This window comes from Anomalospiza imberbis, chromosome 21 (genome assembly GCF_031753505.1).
Source record: "Anomalospiza imberbis isolate Cuckoo-Finch-1a 21T00152 chromosome 21, ASM3175350v1, whole genome shotgun sequence".
In the NCBI taxonomy this organism is placed as follows: domain Eukaryota; kingdom Metazoa; phylum Chordata; class Aves; order Passeriformes; family Viduidae; genus Anomalospiza; species Anomalospiza imberbis.
Genome location: NC_089701.1, coordinates 9,323,053 through 9,339,956, shown reverse-complemented (window position 1 = coordinate 9,339,956; position 16,904 = coordinate 9,323,053). Strand labels below are relative to the sequence as shown.

Genomic DNA, 16,904 nt, shown 5'->3' with positions numbered 1-16,904 from the left:
TTTTCTGCCCCTTCAGTAAAGGTGGGAGCTGGTCTGGAAGGGTAACCAAACTCTTTTGGCCAAGCTGGACTGGCAGAAGCAAAGCAGGAGAGAAAGTGGAGCCAAGGTAGTGCAGAGACACTCGGTTCCCTCTCCCACAGTCTCTTCCCAGCAGCAGCTCTGCTCACTTCGAGGCACAACTTTACTTTTTTGTGTTTCCCCTCCCACTCAGCTGGATGTCCCCTGTCTCATCTCCTCCTGAGGTGCAGTTGGCTCTGCCTGGCCAGCGTGTACCTGAGCCCTGTGCAGCAGCCTGGGGGCAGGAGGATGCTCAAGCCCTGCTTCACCCCTTCCTTGTGCCCTTGCAGAGGCTGAACTCGTCTCATTTATTCCCTTTTCTTGTTCCCTGCCTGGGTGGAGGTGGAAGCTCAGTGTGAGCAGACCAGTGCCCGGCCGTGCCCAGATGTGGTGGCACACTCCCTGTGCTCTGCCCTCGTGGTTCCCACAGGGAGCCTGCGCAGCCCGGGCTCGAGGCATGGCCTCACAGCCATGGGGTGGCTTTTCCTGTGGGGTCTGTGTGAATCCCCTGTTCCCATGCAGGTGCTGAAGCCTATAAACCCTCGCTGGGCAGCAGGGAGGGCCCCAGCCAGGAGAACAGCATGGAGTACATGGAGGTGTCCCTGGATTCCCTGGACCTCCGGGTGAAGGGGATCCTCTCCTCGCCAGTGGGAGGTGAGTGCTGAGGCTGGGGTTGGGTTTAGGTGTGGGGTTGGATCTGGAGTTGGGGATGGGTTTGAGAGGGGATTGGGTTGTGGTCGAGGTTGGGTTTGGGCTTGGGGTTGGAGCTGGGTTTGGGGTCAGGGCTGGTTTTGTGTCTGGGTTTGGGTTTGGGGTCAGGGCTGGGTTTGGGGTCTGGTTTGAATTTGAATGTGGGGCCAGGTTTGGGGTTGGGGCTATGTTTGAGGGCCAGGTTTGGGGTTGAGGTTGTGTTTGGGGTCAGTTTTGGGGTCGGGTTTGGATTTGGGGTCAGGTTTGGGGTCAGGTTTGGGGTTGAGGTTGTGTTTGGGGTCAGTTTTGGGGTCGGGTTTGGATTTGGGGTCAGGTTTGGGGTGGGTTTGGATTTGGGGTCAGGTTTGGATTTGGGGTCAGGTTTGGGGTCGGGTTTGGATTTGGGGTCGGGTTTGGGGTCGGGTTTGGGCTCGGGTTTGGATTTGGGGTCAGGTTTGGGGTCGGGTATGGGGTCGGGTTTGGATTTGGGGTCAGGTTTGGGGTCGGGTTTGGGGTCGGGTTTGGATTTGGGGTCAGGTTTGGGGTCGGGTTTGGGGTCGGGTTTGGATTTGGGGTCAGGTTTGGGGTCGGGTTTGGGGTCGGGTTTGGATTTGGGGTCAGGTTTGGGGTCGGGTTTGGGGTCGGGTTTGGATTTGGGGTCAGGTTTGGGGTCGGGTTTGGGGTCGGGTTTGGATTTGGGGTCAGGTTTGGGGTCAGGTTTGGGGTCGGGTTTGGATTTGGGGTCGGGTTTGGATTTGGGGTCAGGTTTGGGGTCGGGTTTGGATTTGGGGTCAGGTTTGGGGTCGGGTTTGGGTCCCTTTGTTCGGCGGGCGGTGCCGTGTGGGGCCCCGGCTGCCCCCTGGCGGCCACAGAGCGCGCAGTGCAACGGGAATGGGATGGGATCGGGGTTAGGGATGGGATGGGGGTTAGGGATCGGGATTAGGGATGGGATGGGGGTTAGGGATCGGGATTAGGGATGGGATGGGGGTTAGGGATCGGGGTTAGGGATCCGGGTTAGGGATGGGATGGATATTAGGGATCAGGATGGGATGGAGATTAGGGTTTGGGATTAGGGATCGGGATGAGGGGGAGGATAGGGCTGGAGTGGGGATGAGTGTTGGGATAGGGAAGGAGATGGGGATGGGGATGAGGATAGGGATGAGGATAGATATGGGTCTGGGTTGGGGATGAGGATGGATATGGGGCTGGGTTGGGGATGAGGATGGATATGGGGCTGGGTTGGGGATTGGGATGGATATGGGGTTGAGTTTGGGATAAGGATGGATATGGGGCTGGGTTGGGGATAAGGAGGCATATGGGGCTGGGTTGGGGATGAGGATGGATATGGGGCTGGGTTGGGGATGAGGATGGATATGGGGCTGGGTTGGGGATGAGGATGGATATGGGGCTGGGTTGGGGATCAGGATGGATATGGGTCTGGGTTGGGGATGAGGATGGATATGGGGTTGAGTTTGGGATAAGGATGGATATGGGGTTGAGTTTGGGATAAGGATGGATATGGGGCTGGGATGGGGATAAGGAGGGATATGGGGCTGGGTTGGGGATGAAGATTAGGGTAGGGATGGGGTTGAGATAGGAATGCAGCTGGGATGAGAATGAGGAGGTGGGAATGGGGCTGGGCTGGGGGTGAGCATGAGGATAGGGATGGGGCTGGGATGGGGATGAGTGTAGGGATGGGGCTGGGATAGAAATGGGGATGGATTTGGAATGGGGTGAGGCTGGGGATGTGGGTGAGGATAGGGAGGGTGTTGGGATGGAATGAGGCTGTAGATGGGATCCCAGTTCCAGTGAGGCACGTCAGCTCAGGAATACTCTCACCAAGGGTCCAAGGTACTGCCCCAGCCCTCCTGTCCCAGTCAGCAGCTCCCCTCCATTCCCTGAAATATGCTGATTCAGCATCCCCCCAGAATTGCTTCCACTGCCCCCTCAGGAACGGCTCGTTCAGCCCTGGGAAGAGGAGGGGCTGGTGCTGGGCCCTGGGTGCTGAGCCCCAGCTGCTGCTCCCAGTGCTGAACTCTCCTCAGATCCAGCATCCCCTGGCTGCATCCACCCATCTGCCCCACTGCTCCCTCAAAGCTTGTCTAGCTCCTTTGATAGAGGCACATCAAAGAGAGGGTGGGAGCCTTCTCCACCAAGGGAGGGTCAGGAGGGATGAGGGATGCTTTCACCAGAGCCTCTGGATGTCAGACAGATTAGGGAAGTGACAGCTTGGAAGGCGAGGAATGAGCTTTGTGATTTGTGCTCCCAGAGAAAACTCTTAAACCTTTAAGATCTTGACAGGATTTTACATGAAAACAGTGAGGACTTTCCCTGGCCTTGTATGTCTTGAAATATCCCTTTGCTAGGCTTGGGCTTGCAACTTGTTGGCTCAAGGAATTCCTGATGGGATGAAAGGGGCTTGTGCTCGGCTGGCAGGGTCAGAGCCACGGGCAGGGTGCTCTGGGGGAAGGCTGCCATTGCCAGGGAAGCTGAAGAGGAATCTCCCCCTGGGATGAAGTTAAATCTGCAAAACCTCCCAGCAAGAGAACTCTACATTCCCATTCAAAAGCTTGAAAAATAGCAGCAAGCTTCCTTCTCAGTGTGAGTCAATCCCAGAGCAGTGGGCAGGGAAAGCTTGGGATGAAAGCTTCAGGGTGAACCAGCCCCAAGGCCAAAGGATTCTGTGCTGCAAACATTGCAGACATGGTTTGGTGCAGGCCTGGAAGAGGAGCTTAGGACTGGAATCAACCCTCTTGTCACTGGGCCAGTGCTTGGCAATCTTGGGTAACCCAGTGGTTGATTTCAATCCAGAGGAACCACAGGAATATTCCCACAGTGACCCCCCTCAACATCCCTCATCCACCTTTCCATAGGTTTGTAAATGTTCAACATCTGAGAGGAGACGAGGAAAAGGCAAGAACATTGGAGCATCTTGCTGCTTTCTTTTCCCTGGTTTGTTCTCTTTCCAAAGTAAATAATTTGTGGTTGGCTGACACCAAACAGTCCCAGGAATTTTGTTTTCCCATCTGTGTAATAAGCCTTTGCAAATAGGAGTTTGTGCTTTCTTGATCATCTCTATTTATCACTTCACTGCCTATTCAAATTTCCAGCTCTGGGTGGTTTCCTGCAAATTTCCTGGTGCCAGAGCCCAGTGTTGTGGGGAGGGGAGAGAGGCTGATAAAAACCTGCACCTCATTGCTTTGCCTTTTTGAGGTTTTCTCAGAATAAACTGATCTTAACTTATCACTCTTGATTTCATCACAGTCAGCTGAGTGTGGCTGGACTTGGAAAAGTGCAGGAGGCTTTTGCAAACTCCAGCTGCTGTAAAAGGGTCTCTCTTACAGGGTGGTGCTAAAGCCTAGAGAGCATTTCAGGACATGGAATGGGAAGATGGCTGGTGTTGATGGATGCTGATGGTTGTTGATGGCATCACAGGACATGCTGATGGACTGAATCCTTTCTCCTGGAAGAGAACTGGAGTTAATTTGCTGTTTTTCTGTGCCCCAGGTCTCTCCAATGGCCCTGAAGCAATGGAAGTGGATGGTCTGCAGGAAGTGCCCCTGTGTAGCTGTCGAATGGAAACCCCCAAAAGCAGAGAGATCACCACGTTAGCCAACAACCAGTGCATGGCCACGGAGAGCGTGGATAACGAGGTAGGAGCCTGTCCTTTAGCTCCCCACAGCCTTTCCTGCTGAGGACAAGGCCAGAAAGAGTGAAAAGCTGTGCCAGGAGCACGTGTGGGGTCACACTGGGGCTCTGGGCCTGCTAGACTGGGACCCACTGGTGTGAGGAATGGCAGGGCCTGTGTCCCCCTTGCTCAGCTGAGAGCTCCAGCACTCTGTGCCTGTCCCAGCACTGGGGTGAGGCCACTGGGAAGGGAGCAGGTGCTGTGTCTGCTTTGGGAGAGGCTCTGGGTGGCTCTCTCGGGCTTGTCCTGGCCTGTGTGGCTGGATCTGGCTGATGTAACATTCAAACTTCAGGCCCAATGGACTCAAATACAGGAACCTGCATCAGAGGGAGAAAATCCAGTCAAGGATTGGAGCTGGTTTCCCTTGACTGCGAAGGAATTGCTGCAAACCTTTCTGTGGCCAGGTGTTGAGTTCAGGAGCTTGGCATGGCCTCTGCTGCCCCAGCCTTTCTCTCTCCTCTTCTCTTTCTGTCCCAAAGCTTCCATGTCCTGGCAGCTGTGCAGCCCCAGTCTGCCTGCCTGACAGGGATTGCACTCGATGCCTTTGGGTCACAGCCAGGCTGCTTGGGCTCTGCTGGTTCCAGAAGTGTGGAAGGAAGTGGCAGAAGTGACTCCATTCCAAAATCTGGAAAGTGAGAACTGCAGGACAGGAATGCTCTTGATGGTTTCTCCTTTTACTGGGAGACACTTGGGTTTCTTTTCAGCTTCAGCCTCACTACAGCACTCTCACACTCACCAGTGGTAGAACAAGGAATGAGAATATCCCTAGTTCTCCTCTAGGATCCCAGGAGTAGGGTGGATGGAGGGACAAAGGGATAATCCGGTTTGTAGACCAGCTCTGCTTCTCTTAGTATGTGCTGGTCCCTGTAGAGAGAGGAATTTCCAAAGAATGGCAAAATTGATTCATTAAAGAGAAAATGTCCTGGGAGACTCATCATAGAGAGGGGGGACCCCAGGGTTTCTAAACAAATACAAGGTGTGTGAAAGAATTCCTGCTCCTGGCTATGGTGAGTTGACAGTTCTGTCCCTGGATAAATCACAGGGAGAAACAGCAAAGGCCATGCTTTATGTTGGGTTCTTTTTGATAATGGGATAAGTGACTCAGAGATGTTAGAGGAATATTATATGTGTGAATAGTGGCTTCTCCAGACTGTCATGTCCTTGGAGAGTTATAAATAGCTCTGAGCACCCTGCTGCACTCTCTAATGGTTGGAAAATAGCAATTAATCATGTTGAACTTGTTATAGAGTTTCTAACAAATAATAAAGTGTGGCATAGCAGTGCAGGGTCTTCCTCACATGGGTAGTGCAGCTTTCCACATGTCAGTGGAATTTCCTCGCCTCAGTAGAATTCCTCCTCAGGAAAAGATCCATGGTCCCCTTGTGCCACCCCTGCAGCCCCTGGGCTCGGGGTGGTGACAGGGATCAGTCTGGCCAAGGTGTTCCAGCCACAGAAGTCTTTGCAGCTGGAATTTGGGAAAGCTGAACTGGGGATGCTGTGGTGGATGATGAGCCTAGGTTAAAATCCATTCTCTTTGCCCACGGGGTGTTGCGTCTGCAGGAGTGGAATTTAAAAAAAAATTAGAGAGAAAGTTTAGTTTTGTTGAGAAAAAGCAGCAAATCCTTGGCTGGAGCAGAGGGACAGTCTGTGGCACTGAGTCCCTGACTGACTGTCATGAGCACAATAAATTCTCCACCTTCCCTCCAAGGGACCCTTCCTTGGAGCAGCCTTTCACCTTGATATTCCTCGTTTATCAATCTCCTTTGCCAGGTATTTGGGGAAAGCAAGAATATTATCAAGGAGAGCTTGAAACAGACACAAAGAGTGTCGTGTCATGCTGGCAGGTGACAGCTGGGCTGGGACAGTGGTGGCTGTAGGAGGTGCTGCTCCCTCTTGGTGCAGCAGAGCAAGGAACACTGGCTGGGGACAGGGAACCCCAATTCTGGAACCTGCTGCCAGTAAAAGGACAAGGTGGAGCACGAGAAAGCATGGAATGCTAGGAAAAAGGGGATGGCTTCAAGCTGAAGGAGGAGGTGAAAATTGGGAAGAAATTTTTCCCTGTGAGGGTGGGCAGGCCCTGGCACAGGGTGCCCAGAGCAGCTGTTTCTGCCCCTGGATCCCTGGCAGTGTCCCAGGCCAGGCTGGACAGGGCTGGGAGCAGCCTGGGACAGTGGGAGGTGTCCCTGCCATGGCAGGGGTGGAAGTGGATGAGCTTTGAGGTCCCTTCCAACCCAAACCATTCCATGATTCTGTGATCCTCTGATTTTTAAGCCCAGAGCTGTAGATTGGTGAAATCTTTGGGAAAACCTGCTCCAAACACGACTTTAGCTGAGCTCTCATGAAAGCCTGGCTCTTCATCCCTGTGGTCTGGGCAGGGGCCAGTGCTGGAACCAGCACAGACGATAACTTCGCTGGCAATGAGGAGCAATTATTTTTCCCTTTATCTTCCTGTGGCTGGGAGTTTTGAGCAGTAACAAGATTTAGTGCGTATGGTCTCCTTCTCTTGGTCACTGACACCCGCTCTTCCTGGCAAGAGGAGAGTGTGTGTTGTGTGAGTCAGGCCCCTGGGACTGCCCCTTCTGCTGCTTGGCTGTTGCCTATTTCCAGTTATGACTTTGTTGTTGTTGTTGCAAGGAACAAATGACTCGGGGTGCACATGCATGTTAGTTAGTAAATGATGCATTCCTTCCTGAGAGCAGCTTTCACAGCTTCCTGCTGCACTGCTAATGCTCTCTGGCACACAGCTGAATTCCTGTGAAAAAGCCAGGGCTCCTCGAGGCAGTGTGCAAAATCTTCCTCTGCACAAGCACAGGGAGTGTTGTGGTCTGCAGTAATTTCATTTCCTTTAATTTCTCCTGTTCCAGCTGGGTCGATGCACAAACAGTGTGGTTAAGTATGAACTGATGCGCCCGTCTAACAAAGTCCAGCTTTTGGTGCTGTGTGAGGACCATAGAGGGAGGATGGTGAAACACCAGTGTTGCCCTGGCTGTGGATACTTTTGCACTGCAGTAAGTTCGTGCTCTCAATCTAGGGAAGGGGGTACCTGTTGCAACAGCTGGAAGCTGAAGGTGGAGATGGTCCCTAAAGGGGTGTCCTGACTTCCTGGCATCAGCCCCACCTCGTTCCACAGCACATCAGGAGGTGTTTTCAATAGGAATGTGTGTGAGGGCAGCTGAAATCATCACCTTTATCTTCCTGGAGACCCTCAAGGGGTGTTACCAAAGGGATTTCACATGCTGGAAGTCTTGTCTTTGGAATTTCTTTGGAACAAGGGTTTGTTGTTTTTCTTTGTGTACAGATCAATCCCATCCAAAAAAAAGTCTTAGCTTGGTTTGTAAAGGAACCTGTGCCCCCACCTCTGTGTTCCCTCAGGATGGGGAACCTGAGTGATGGCACTGGACCAAGGAAGTGTTGGAGATCTCAATTAGATTAGATATTAGGAAGATTAAATATTAGGAAGGAATTCTCCCATCTGAGGGTGGGCAGGCCCTGGCGCAGGGTGCCCAGAGCAGCTGTGGCAGCCCCATGATCCCTGGCAGTGTCCAAGGCCAGGTTGGATGGGGCTTGGAGCAGCCTTGGGCAGTGGAAGATGTCCCTGCCCATGGCAGGGGGTGGCACCAGATGAGATTTAAGGTTCCTTCCAACACAAACCACTCTGTGATCTCCTGCTGCTTCTTCCACCTGTGCCACCGAGGCTTTTAAGGGACTTGGTGCAGTCCTTTAGTGGTCAGTGTCCTGCTTTCCCTGTGGATAAAGCTGAAAGGCACCAACTGAGGCCTCATGGAGTGATGATGAGGCTTAATTGTGTGATGCTGGTATTTTTCAAGATGACTCAAGGAAAGATGCTGCAGTTGTCTCAAGCATTATTGTAGAAAGTGGAGCCATCCTGGGTTTTCTTGCTGAGTCAAAGATCATTTAGAAGATAAAATCCTCAAAACCCTTCAAGGCATTTGCAAAGCTGAAATGGAGTTAATTAGATTGCTTGGGAAGACTGGATTCAGAAGAGGGGTTTGGCTGGCCTTTCCTTGCACTCTCTTCCATCTCTCAATGCTGTGTGCTGGTGCACAGAGGTGAACCTGGAGTGTTTGTCTGTGCCACCATCACCAAGCCAGAGCACAGCAGGGCTCTGGCAGCACTGACACCACAGGCAGGGAGTTCTGGGGTCCTGCACAGCAGATGCAGGGACTTTGCTAGAAAGGGAAAATAATTTTAAGAGGAATTGCCCAGTTTGTTGCATGAGCAGTGAGCTTGTTTGGGTTAATTAGGCTGGTCCAGGCAGAAGAGTCACGTAATTTGGGTTACAGTGGGGTCAATGACAGATTCATGCAGGTTCTCGAATGGTTTGTGTAAGCTGTGTTTCAGGTAGTTTTAATGCTGGCTCAGCCCAGGTCTGAAGGTTTCTTTTCCAGTTTTGGGGGCGTCCTTACAGTGCACTGGCACTTCTAGAGACACAAGCGAGAACTTCAAGCGTTAGAGGGAAGAGCTGGAAATCGGGACTTCTTTGTTCTGTTTCCCAAGCACAATTCAAAATCTTGCTTTGCAGTCCTTAACCAAGTGAGTTTTTCCCCCTTTACCTTGGTTTTGTTCTCTTCTAAAGAAGTGGCAGTGCTTGCTTTACTGTACTGGACGCAGCAGGGCCGAGAGAGGTGGTGAGAGGAGTGGCATGGAGCATGTGAAGGGGCACGCACGGGCCGAGCAGGGGCTGAATTCCTTCTCTGTGGTTTTTTAAGGGCACTTTCATGGAGTGTCAGCCCGAGAGCAGCATCTCCCACCGCTTCCACAAGAGCTGTGCCTCGCAGGTGAACGACACCAGCTACTGCCCTCACTGCGGGGAGGAGGCCTCCAAGGCCAAGGAGGTGACAATAGCCAAGGCTGACACCACCTCCACGGTGTCCCTGAGCTACGAGCAGCAGAAACCCGCGGCTGTGGAGGGCAGGGCCGACACCACGACGGGGAGGTGAGCTCGGGAGCACGGGGGGATCTCAAACCTCCTGCCAGACCAGGCTTTGGTTTGAATGGTTGGGCTCCTCCTGATGAGCTGAGTGCTGCCTGGGCTGGCTCAGCTGCAGGAATCTGCAGGGGTGTCTTGGGTTACTCACTGCCCCAAGTTGAGGCAGAGGCTCTGGATGTTGGGGGGTTCAGGAGTTAAACCATTCCTTCCTCTTATTAGGAATGGAATAATAGTGGAATTAGTTGATATTGTCAGGTTTGCTAAGTGACAGCCATTCCCATCTGCAGCTCCTGACCCGCACCCATGAGAGGAGGAAAACACAAATCAAACCAGCCCTGTGTTGAACTCTGCTCTGACTTCCCATCCCGTATGGCCTTGTTTAGGTGGCTTTAAGACTTGCCCCATGTGCCTGGGTCTCCTGTAGCACAGAGTACATCAAGATGTAGTCAGAGGGCAGTGCAATTCCTTTCTGGGCAAGCTCTTACCGAAAAAGCTGTAAAATATTTTGGTTTGGGTTTCGATTTCAGTTGCACTTATCTGTGTTTAAAATGCATTTGCTTTTCTTTTTTGGCATAAGAGAAACATTGTTGTGTATTTTTAATGGTTGTGCTTTGGCTATCTCTCATTTTTCCTCTTCAGTGGCACTGGGACGAGGTTGTCAGAGGAAGACAAGCCAGAAAGTTCAGCTGCTGAAGGGTTTGACATCCCTGGGTCTTCAGTTTTTCCAAAGCCTACTACTAGCTTGACCCAGGGACCAGTGAAAGAAACTCTGGAAAGTGCCCTGATAGCCCTGGACTCTGAAAAGTAAGAAAATGACCATTGGGTCACTCTAGTTCCCAGCAAAGTTGCTTAGCCTAGAGAAAAGGAGATTTAGCTTTTGTGGATTTTGGTGCAACTCAGAGCTTTTTTTCTTCACTTCCCTTATTAGTCATCCCCAACAGATTTGGGAGAACTGTAACAGCTCTAAATGTCTTATTGATTTCTCTGGAGGATTTAGTTTTCCACTGGCTCTTCAGCTGCAGCTGTAACTTCTGGGAGCTGCTGTTCACAGTAGTGAGACCCAGAATCTGTTGCTGAGCAGCACTGAACAGATCCAGCCCTCACTGGAACAGGACTGCCTGGGGCTGGAGCTGGAAGTTTTAAAGCCTCCTTCTGGAGATTTGTTTTTCTGGAGCTGTATCAGAGAATCACAGAAGGTTTGGGTTGGTGGAAGGGACCTTAAAACTCATTCAGTGCCACCCCTGCCATGGCAGGGACACCTCCCACTATCCCAGGCTGCTCCAAGCCCTGTCCAACCTGGCCTTGGACACTGCCAGGGATCCAGGGGCAGAAACAGCTGCTCTGGGCACCCTGTGCCAGGGCCTCCCCACCCTCCCAAGGAGGGATTTCTTCCATATATTTAATCCTAAATTTCCTGTGTTTCAGTTTGAAGCCATTCCCCCTTGCCCTGTCCCTCCATCCTTTGTCCCCAGTCCCTCTCCAGCTTTGTTGGAACCTCTTTAGGCTCTGAAAGGGGCTCTGAGCTCTCCCTGGAGCCTTCCTTCCTCTGGGTGAGCATCCCCAGCTCCCCCAGCCTGGCTCCAGAGCAGAGGGGCTCCAGCCCTGGGAGCAGCTCTGTGGCCTCTCTGGATTCACTCCGGAGCTCCACGTCCTCCCTGTGTTGGGGATCCCGGATTTGGAGGCAGCTCTGCAGGTGGGGTCTCACCTGAGCACAGGGGCAGGGCTCCCCCAGCCCTGCTGCCCACGCTGGGGGATGAGCCCAGAGCTTTGTCAGGCCCAGGGGTGGCAGTGAGGGGTGACACTCCTGTTCTTCCCTGAGCATTAATTCCACTCTCTCCCCGCTCCTGCAGGCCCAAGAAGCTGCGGTTCCACCCGAAGCAGCTGTACTTCTCTGCCAGGCAAGGGGAGCTGCAGAAGGTCCTGCTGATGCTGGGTAGGTGCCTCCTGCCCAGGCCAGGGCCTGTCTGGCAGCACTCCCAGCTCCTGCCAGGCAGTGCCAGCGGCCACTTCCCAGCATGGCACCACGTCATCTTCCCAGTGCCCCTGGGGAGGGACTCGGAGCAGAGGCTCCTGTGGGTGATGTGTCATTGGGAGGGCTTCATCTCTCTGGGAAATGTGCACTGTTCCCCACTTGTGTCTGCATCTGAACGTGGTTTATCCACAGCAGCTGGTTGTGTCCCCACAATGACCTCCATGTGGTTTTTCCCATCCCTTCTCCATGCCTGGGGTACATATTTGCATCTAGTGGAGAGGGAATAGATTTAATAGATTTCAGTTTAAACCAAGACTCATCAGCAAGAAAGCAAAAGGGAAGAGCCTTCAACCATGGGGTTTGTTTTGGGGTACAGAGGTGCCTATCACTAGATACCTTTGAGCTGCTGAGCTTGTTTTTAGCATCCAATATTCCCCAGGAATTTCCCCCTCTGAAGGACACAATGTTTCCTCAGGATGCTTCCTTTCCACTCCAGTACTTTGCTGTACATTTTTGGACGCTCTCTGTTCTTGCCTTTTATCAGTTCCTTTTTTTTTTTTTTTTTTTTTTTTCCTAGCAAGTGTTTGCTCCATTGTTCCTGTTTTCAATAGCACAGAAATGTTATTCATTGATATTTAACTACAGCCTCATCATACACAACATGTTATCATGCCCAGACATCTTTGTCTGGCTGTCAGCATCATCTGTCAGTCTCTGCACAGCTGTGAGAATCTCTGGCCAGATCCTGAGCCTGTGTGGAGAAATTCCATCCATGTTGCAGCTCTGTATTTGCAGAGGTGCAAAAAGGATCACTAATTTTAATTTCAGTTAATAGTGGTGAGACAGAGCCCAGGGGCTACAAACTCTTTGTGGTTCCCAATTTCTGGGTTGCTTTAAACCAAGCAGCAATTTTTCTCTTTTTATCCTCGTGTGGTGTTTGTTGTTTTTGAGGTGAGTTGTGAAGCTGAGGGATGTGGCCTTTGTAGAGATAGTAATGCCTTAAAAAGGTATTGAATTCCATGGTGTTTCTAAGCTCTGGGTTTGAGGGCTGTTGCATATTGAATGTGCAGGGGACTGCCCTGAGAGCTTTCTGGTGAAATGTGCAGTGAGACGTGAGCAGGGCTGAGGAGGGGCTGGGAACCCATCCTTTAAAAGCCTTTAGCTGAGACATGATTCTCCTGTTACACTTCAATCTCTGAACTGTGCTTGAAAGAGTCTCTGCTCTGTTTTGCAGTGGATGGAATTGACCCTAATTTTAAAATGGAGCATCAGAGTAAGAGAACCCCTCTCCATGCTGCTGCCGAGTCTGGCCACGTGGACATCTGCCACATGCTCATTCAGGTCTGTCTGCACTTCCAGCCCTCTGTACAAACCATTTTCTGTGGGCTTTGGTCTGCCCCACATGGAAATCAGCAGTGGAAATCCCTCCTGTAAAAACCCTCCTCAGTCCCAGGGTTTGCTGAGGGAGGAGTGGGGCAGAGTAACGGGAGGGCACAACTGGAATTGTCCTGCTGGGCTGTTCTCCAGGCAAGGAGCAGGGGAAGATTTGGTGCAGGGCACTGTGGGGCAGGTGGGGATCTGAGCCTGAGCACAGCCAGAGCTGGGCACTGCCAGATGTGCCAGCACCAGCACAGCCTGATTCACAGCCAGGTGTGCCAGCACAGCCTGATGTACTGCCATGTGTGCCAGCACAGCCTGATGCACTGCCAGATGTGCCAGCACAGCCTGATGCACTGCCAGGTGTGCCAGCACAGCCAGAGCTGGGCACTGCCATGTGTGCCAGCACAGCCTGATGTACTGCCAGGTGTGCCAGCACAGCCTGATGCACTGCCAGGTGTGCCAGCACAGCCTGATTCACTGCCAGGTGTGCCGGCACAGCCTGATGTACTGCCAGGTGTGCCAGCACAGCCTGATGCACTGCCAGGTGTGCCAGCACAGCCTGATGCACTGCCAGGTGTGCCAGCACAGCCTGATGCACTGCCAGGTGTGCCAGCACAGCCTGATGTACTGCCAGGTGTGCCAGCACAGCCTGATGCACTGCCAGGTGTGCCAGCACAGCCTGATGCACTGCCAGGTGTGCCAGCACAGCCTGATGCACTGCCATGTGTGCCAGCACAGCCTGATGTACTGCCAGGTGTGCCAGCACAGCCTGATGCACTGCCAGGTGTGCCAGCACAGCCTGATGCACTGCCATGTGTGCCAGCACAGCCTGATGCACTGCCAGGTGTGCTGCCAGGCTGCAGGAGATCTCCAAGCTCTTGGTTTTGATCTCCAAGCCAGGTTGCTCTTGGTGAGGAAGGCAGTGAGGCTCTGGAGCCTGGAAGCTGCCAGGCCCTGTCTTCCCTTCTGTCAAAACCTGAGGAGCTCCTGCAGGATTTTCCTCTGCAGCATAAAGGTCTCACATGTGGAAAGGAGTGAAGGGAAGATGCAAGTTTGGTTTGTTGTCTGAGATTTGGATTCTAAGTGAGGGAAGATGGTCAATGCTGTAGGGATGTTGTTGAGCCTGCTCCAAAGCAATGTGAAGAAGAAAAAGAAGCATTTAAAAAGTTCTAGTTTTTCTTTTTTGTGTACCTGGTCTGGAAGTGTGTTTTGTTTACACTGTGGGATTGGGAAACCTTAAAGGCCTGCTGAGAAGGCAGCAGTGACTGGCCCTTGGAAATGATCCTGCTGGGCTGGTGCATTTCAGCACCTGGAATTGGAGGCTTTCAGGTACTATTTGAAGGCAGCAATGGACCTTCCTGGCTGCTCTCACTGAAATTACTGCCTGTGAAGACAGTGGAATGAGGAAAAGGAGCAAAACTTGTAAGATATCACAAACAATTTAATTATCAGTAGGGTTGGTTTGTTTCCAAAGTGCTTCATCTTGTCTCTCCCTGAGGTCTGGCTTCTGCAGCAGCCCAGTGTTTGGCTGGGAATGGCCCCAGCTTGTTCCACTTGAAATTCCTCCTGTGCCCTGGTTCAAGTAGCTCTGGCTGGGGGAAAGAGTCAAACCAAAGGAATTCAGTGGGAGGCACCTGAAAACAGCTCCTTGTGCCAGGTGAACCTGAGTCAGCTGCTGGGAACAGGTGTGAGCCTCACACACACCCCCCCTGCCAAGAGCTGTGTGTCTGAGACCTTTTGGGTTTAATTTTCGGGTGGTTCCTGAGCTCAGCCCAAACCTGACATAGCCATGGTTTGGAAAGGAGTGAGGTGCTGGTTGGAGGCACTCTGGGTAGAACTGAACAGATGCTCAGAGACCTCTGTGGAAGTGGTGCCATTGACTTCCACAGGAATATTTAGCCAATCCCCAGGATATTTTTTACGGCTCCTGCCTCTGTTGCCATCAGCAAGTTGTTCCTACTGCTTGTGACATTGAGAAGAGCTGGTTGTTGTAGTCTAAATGATAGACCAGGGAAAACAAAGCTGCTGGAAAAAGGAGGAGGCTGACTTTTCCAAATTGTTACACAAACAATATCTAGAAAGTAGGAGTACAAAATCTGGTAATAACAGGAGTTATTTAATACCAGCTGTTTGGCTTCCTTGCAGTTCCTTCCTGGCTGGGGAAGGCAGGAGTGGAGGCAGGCAGTGTGTGCTGTTTCCAGAGCAGGTGGACTTGCACTGCCTTCTTTCCTCATTCTATTTCTTCTTTTTTATTCTTTTTTTCCCCCTGCTTAATATGGCTGAATTTCAGGAGAAGATCTTGTTATTAAATCTCCACTCCCACATCCTTGCTCTGCTAATTGTCCTTGTCCTTGCCCTGGCCTCCCAACAGGCTGGTGCTAACATTGACACCTGCTCTGAGGACCAGAGGACCCCGCTGATGGAAGCAGCAGAAAACAACCACCTGGAAACTGTGAAATACCTGATCAAGGCTGGAGCACTAGTAGATCCCAAGGTAGCAGTTTATTCCTTCCCTTTTTCTCCTGAGGAAGCCTCTGTCCAATATTTCTTCCTTGAAGTTTTGAGTAGAAGTGCCCAGGCTGAGGAGAAATGAACTGGTTTGTCTTGGAGTGAAGGCTGGGGTTGTCATAATCTCATTTTACTGCTGGCCATGATCTGTTTGGGGCAAGTGTTGCCACTTGTCCCTCTAGTTTGTGGCACCAAATGTCATGGGGATTTGATTTCATAGATCTTAGTGTCACAAATCCACTGCAGTGGAGCTGGATTTCAGAGTTCCCTTCTCTGTAGACTCTAATATTGAGAGTTTTAGGGTGATGTTTTAAAATAGGCTGGTAATTAGGTGCTTGCCAAGCCAGGAAAAATGACAGAGGAAGCTTTCCTTTCCAAAGCACTGATGTGTGGATTCTTGCAGTCATGCTGCAGTGGCAAAATTGAACCCCATCTTTAAACTCTACCCCTTAATTTAAACCAAAACAATAAAATGCAGCTGTCTCTTTGCCTTTAGCATGCTCTGGTTGCTTTGCAGTCTTGGAAAATACACAGACCATTTATTTGTGCCATAAATCAGATGCTGTTTGGAGCACAGGAAGCCTCCCCATGCAAACTGATTGTCACAACCTGCTGCTCCTGGCTGGGTTTGGGGGGGAACTGGCAGCATTGCACAAGGTATCAGGTGCTGCCCAATCCAGGCCCTAAATGGATCCTTGGGAGGCTGGTTCTGAGCTGGGATGGGGAAAGGACAGGACAGGCACGTGTGGCTTCGTGCTGGCCACTGTCCCAGGTACCTTGGAGCAGCCCAGACATCTCTCACCTGATTATTCCTGTGGAAAAGAGGGGAGTTTGTGTTTCTGAAGGTCAAGGGAAGGAGATAAATTCTGAGCTTGCAAAAGCAAATTAGAAGCCTCAGATGACGTCTGAGGTCTAGGCTAGTTTATGATGTTAATTAGTTTCTTGCACCAGCTCAGGCCTCTGTTTGAAAGCAGCAGCATTGGCTTGGAAGCAGCTCCAGCCCTTAGCTGGGGCAGGTGTGTGCAGAGCCCTGGGACTGCAGGGCAGGGAGCTGGGTGGAGGCTCCCCAGCCCCCAGGGTGAAGCTGTTGGTCCTGTTACCAGCATGGAAAAGCCCCACTCAAAACCTGAAGAAGCTTTTCAATAAAATCTGCCTGCTCTCCCAGGGCTGAGGAGCTGCACTTGGTTCTTGCCCATCCAAGGGGAAAGCTGTGGAATTTTTCAGCTGGAGCAGGCACATATGGGGGTGTAGAAACTCTTTCTGTGTCCCAAGGAGCACTCATGGTGCAATCCCTGACCTGAGATGTCCCCTCCTTGCTCAGAGAGTTTCTCTCTCACCCTGCAATACATCAGCTCCACCCCAAAGCTCTCACCTCCAGTGTTGCTCCCAGGGATTTAGCTGGAGGGAGTAATTTCATTTTCAGTCTTTCATTTCCTCCTCCTGATTTCCTGCTCTCTGGGCCTTGCTCTGTGCTAAGCTCTTGGGAAATAAATGCCTGATAAAAGTCAGGCTGCTGCCAGAGAGATCTTTGGTGTGAGGGTGGGAGCATCTCCTCTCCATCGTGACTCAGAACCTGTCCATCTCCTCCAGGCCTTGCATTCCCAGCTCCCAGAGGCATTTTTCCTTTCCACCTTTGGGGTTGTTTTTTATCTCCTGTC

The 16,904-nt window shown here is 51.8% G+C and overlaps 1 protein-coding gene and 1 long non-coding RNA gene across 17 annotated transcripts in view; one reads left to right on the top strand and one right to left on the bottom strand.

Annotated features, from left to right (window-relative positions):
* The window catches only part of LOC137486353 (uncharacterized), a 417,767-nt gene that overhangs the window by 330,611 nt on the left and 70,252 nt on the right, over window positions 1-16,904 (bottom strand). The gene's annotated exons all lie outside the window — the stretch shown is intronic.
* EHMT1 (euchromatic histone lysine methyltransferase 1) overlaps window positions 1-16,904 on the top strand; it is a 120,694-nt gene that overhangs the window by 83,793 nt on the left and 19,997 nt on the right. For 14 of the 16 annotated variants that reach the window (XM_068211549.1, XM_068211546.1, XM_068211558.1 and 11 more), the window contains 8 exons: window positions 580-711; window positions 4,255-4,400; window positions 7,300-7,443; window positions 9,166-9,392; window positions 10,026-10,190; window positions 11,237-11,319; window positions 12,593-12,699; window positions 15,110-15,232. In XM_068211549.1, the coding sequence (XP_068067650.1) occupies window positions 580-711; window positions 4,255-4,400; window positions 7,300-7,443; window positions 9,166-9,392; window positions 10,026-10,190; window positions 11,237-11,319; window positions 12,593-12,699; window positions 15,110-15,232 (1,127 nt within the window). The remainder of the gene's footprint in view (window positions 1-579; window positions 712-4,254; window positions 4,401-7,299; window positions 7,444-9,165; window positions 9,393-10,025; window positions 10,191-11,236; window positions 11,320-12,592; window positions 12,700-15,109; window positions 15,233-16,904) is intronic. The other 2 variants (XM_068211562.1, XM_068211561.1) reach the window with 1 other exon arrangement.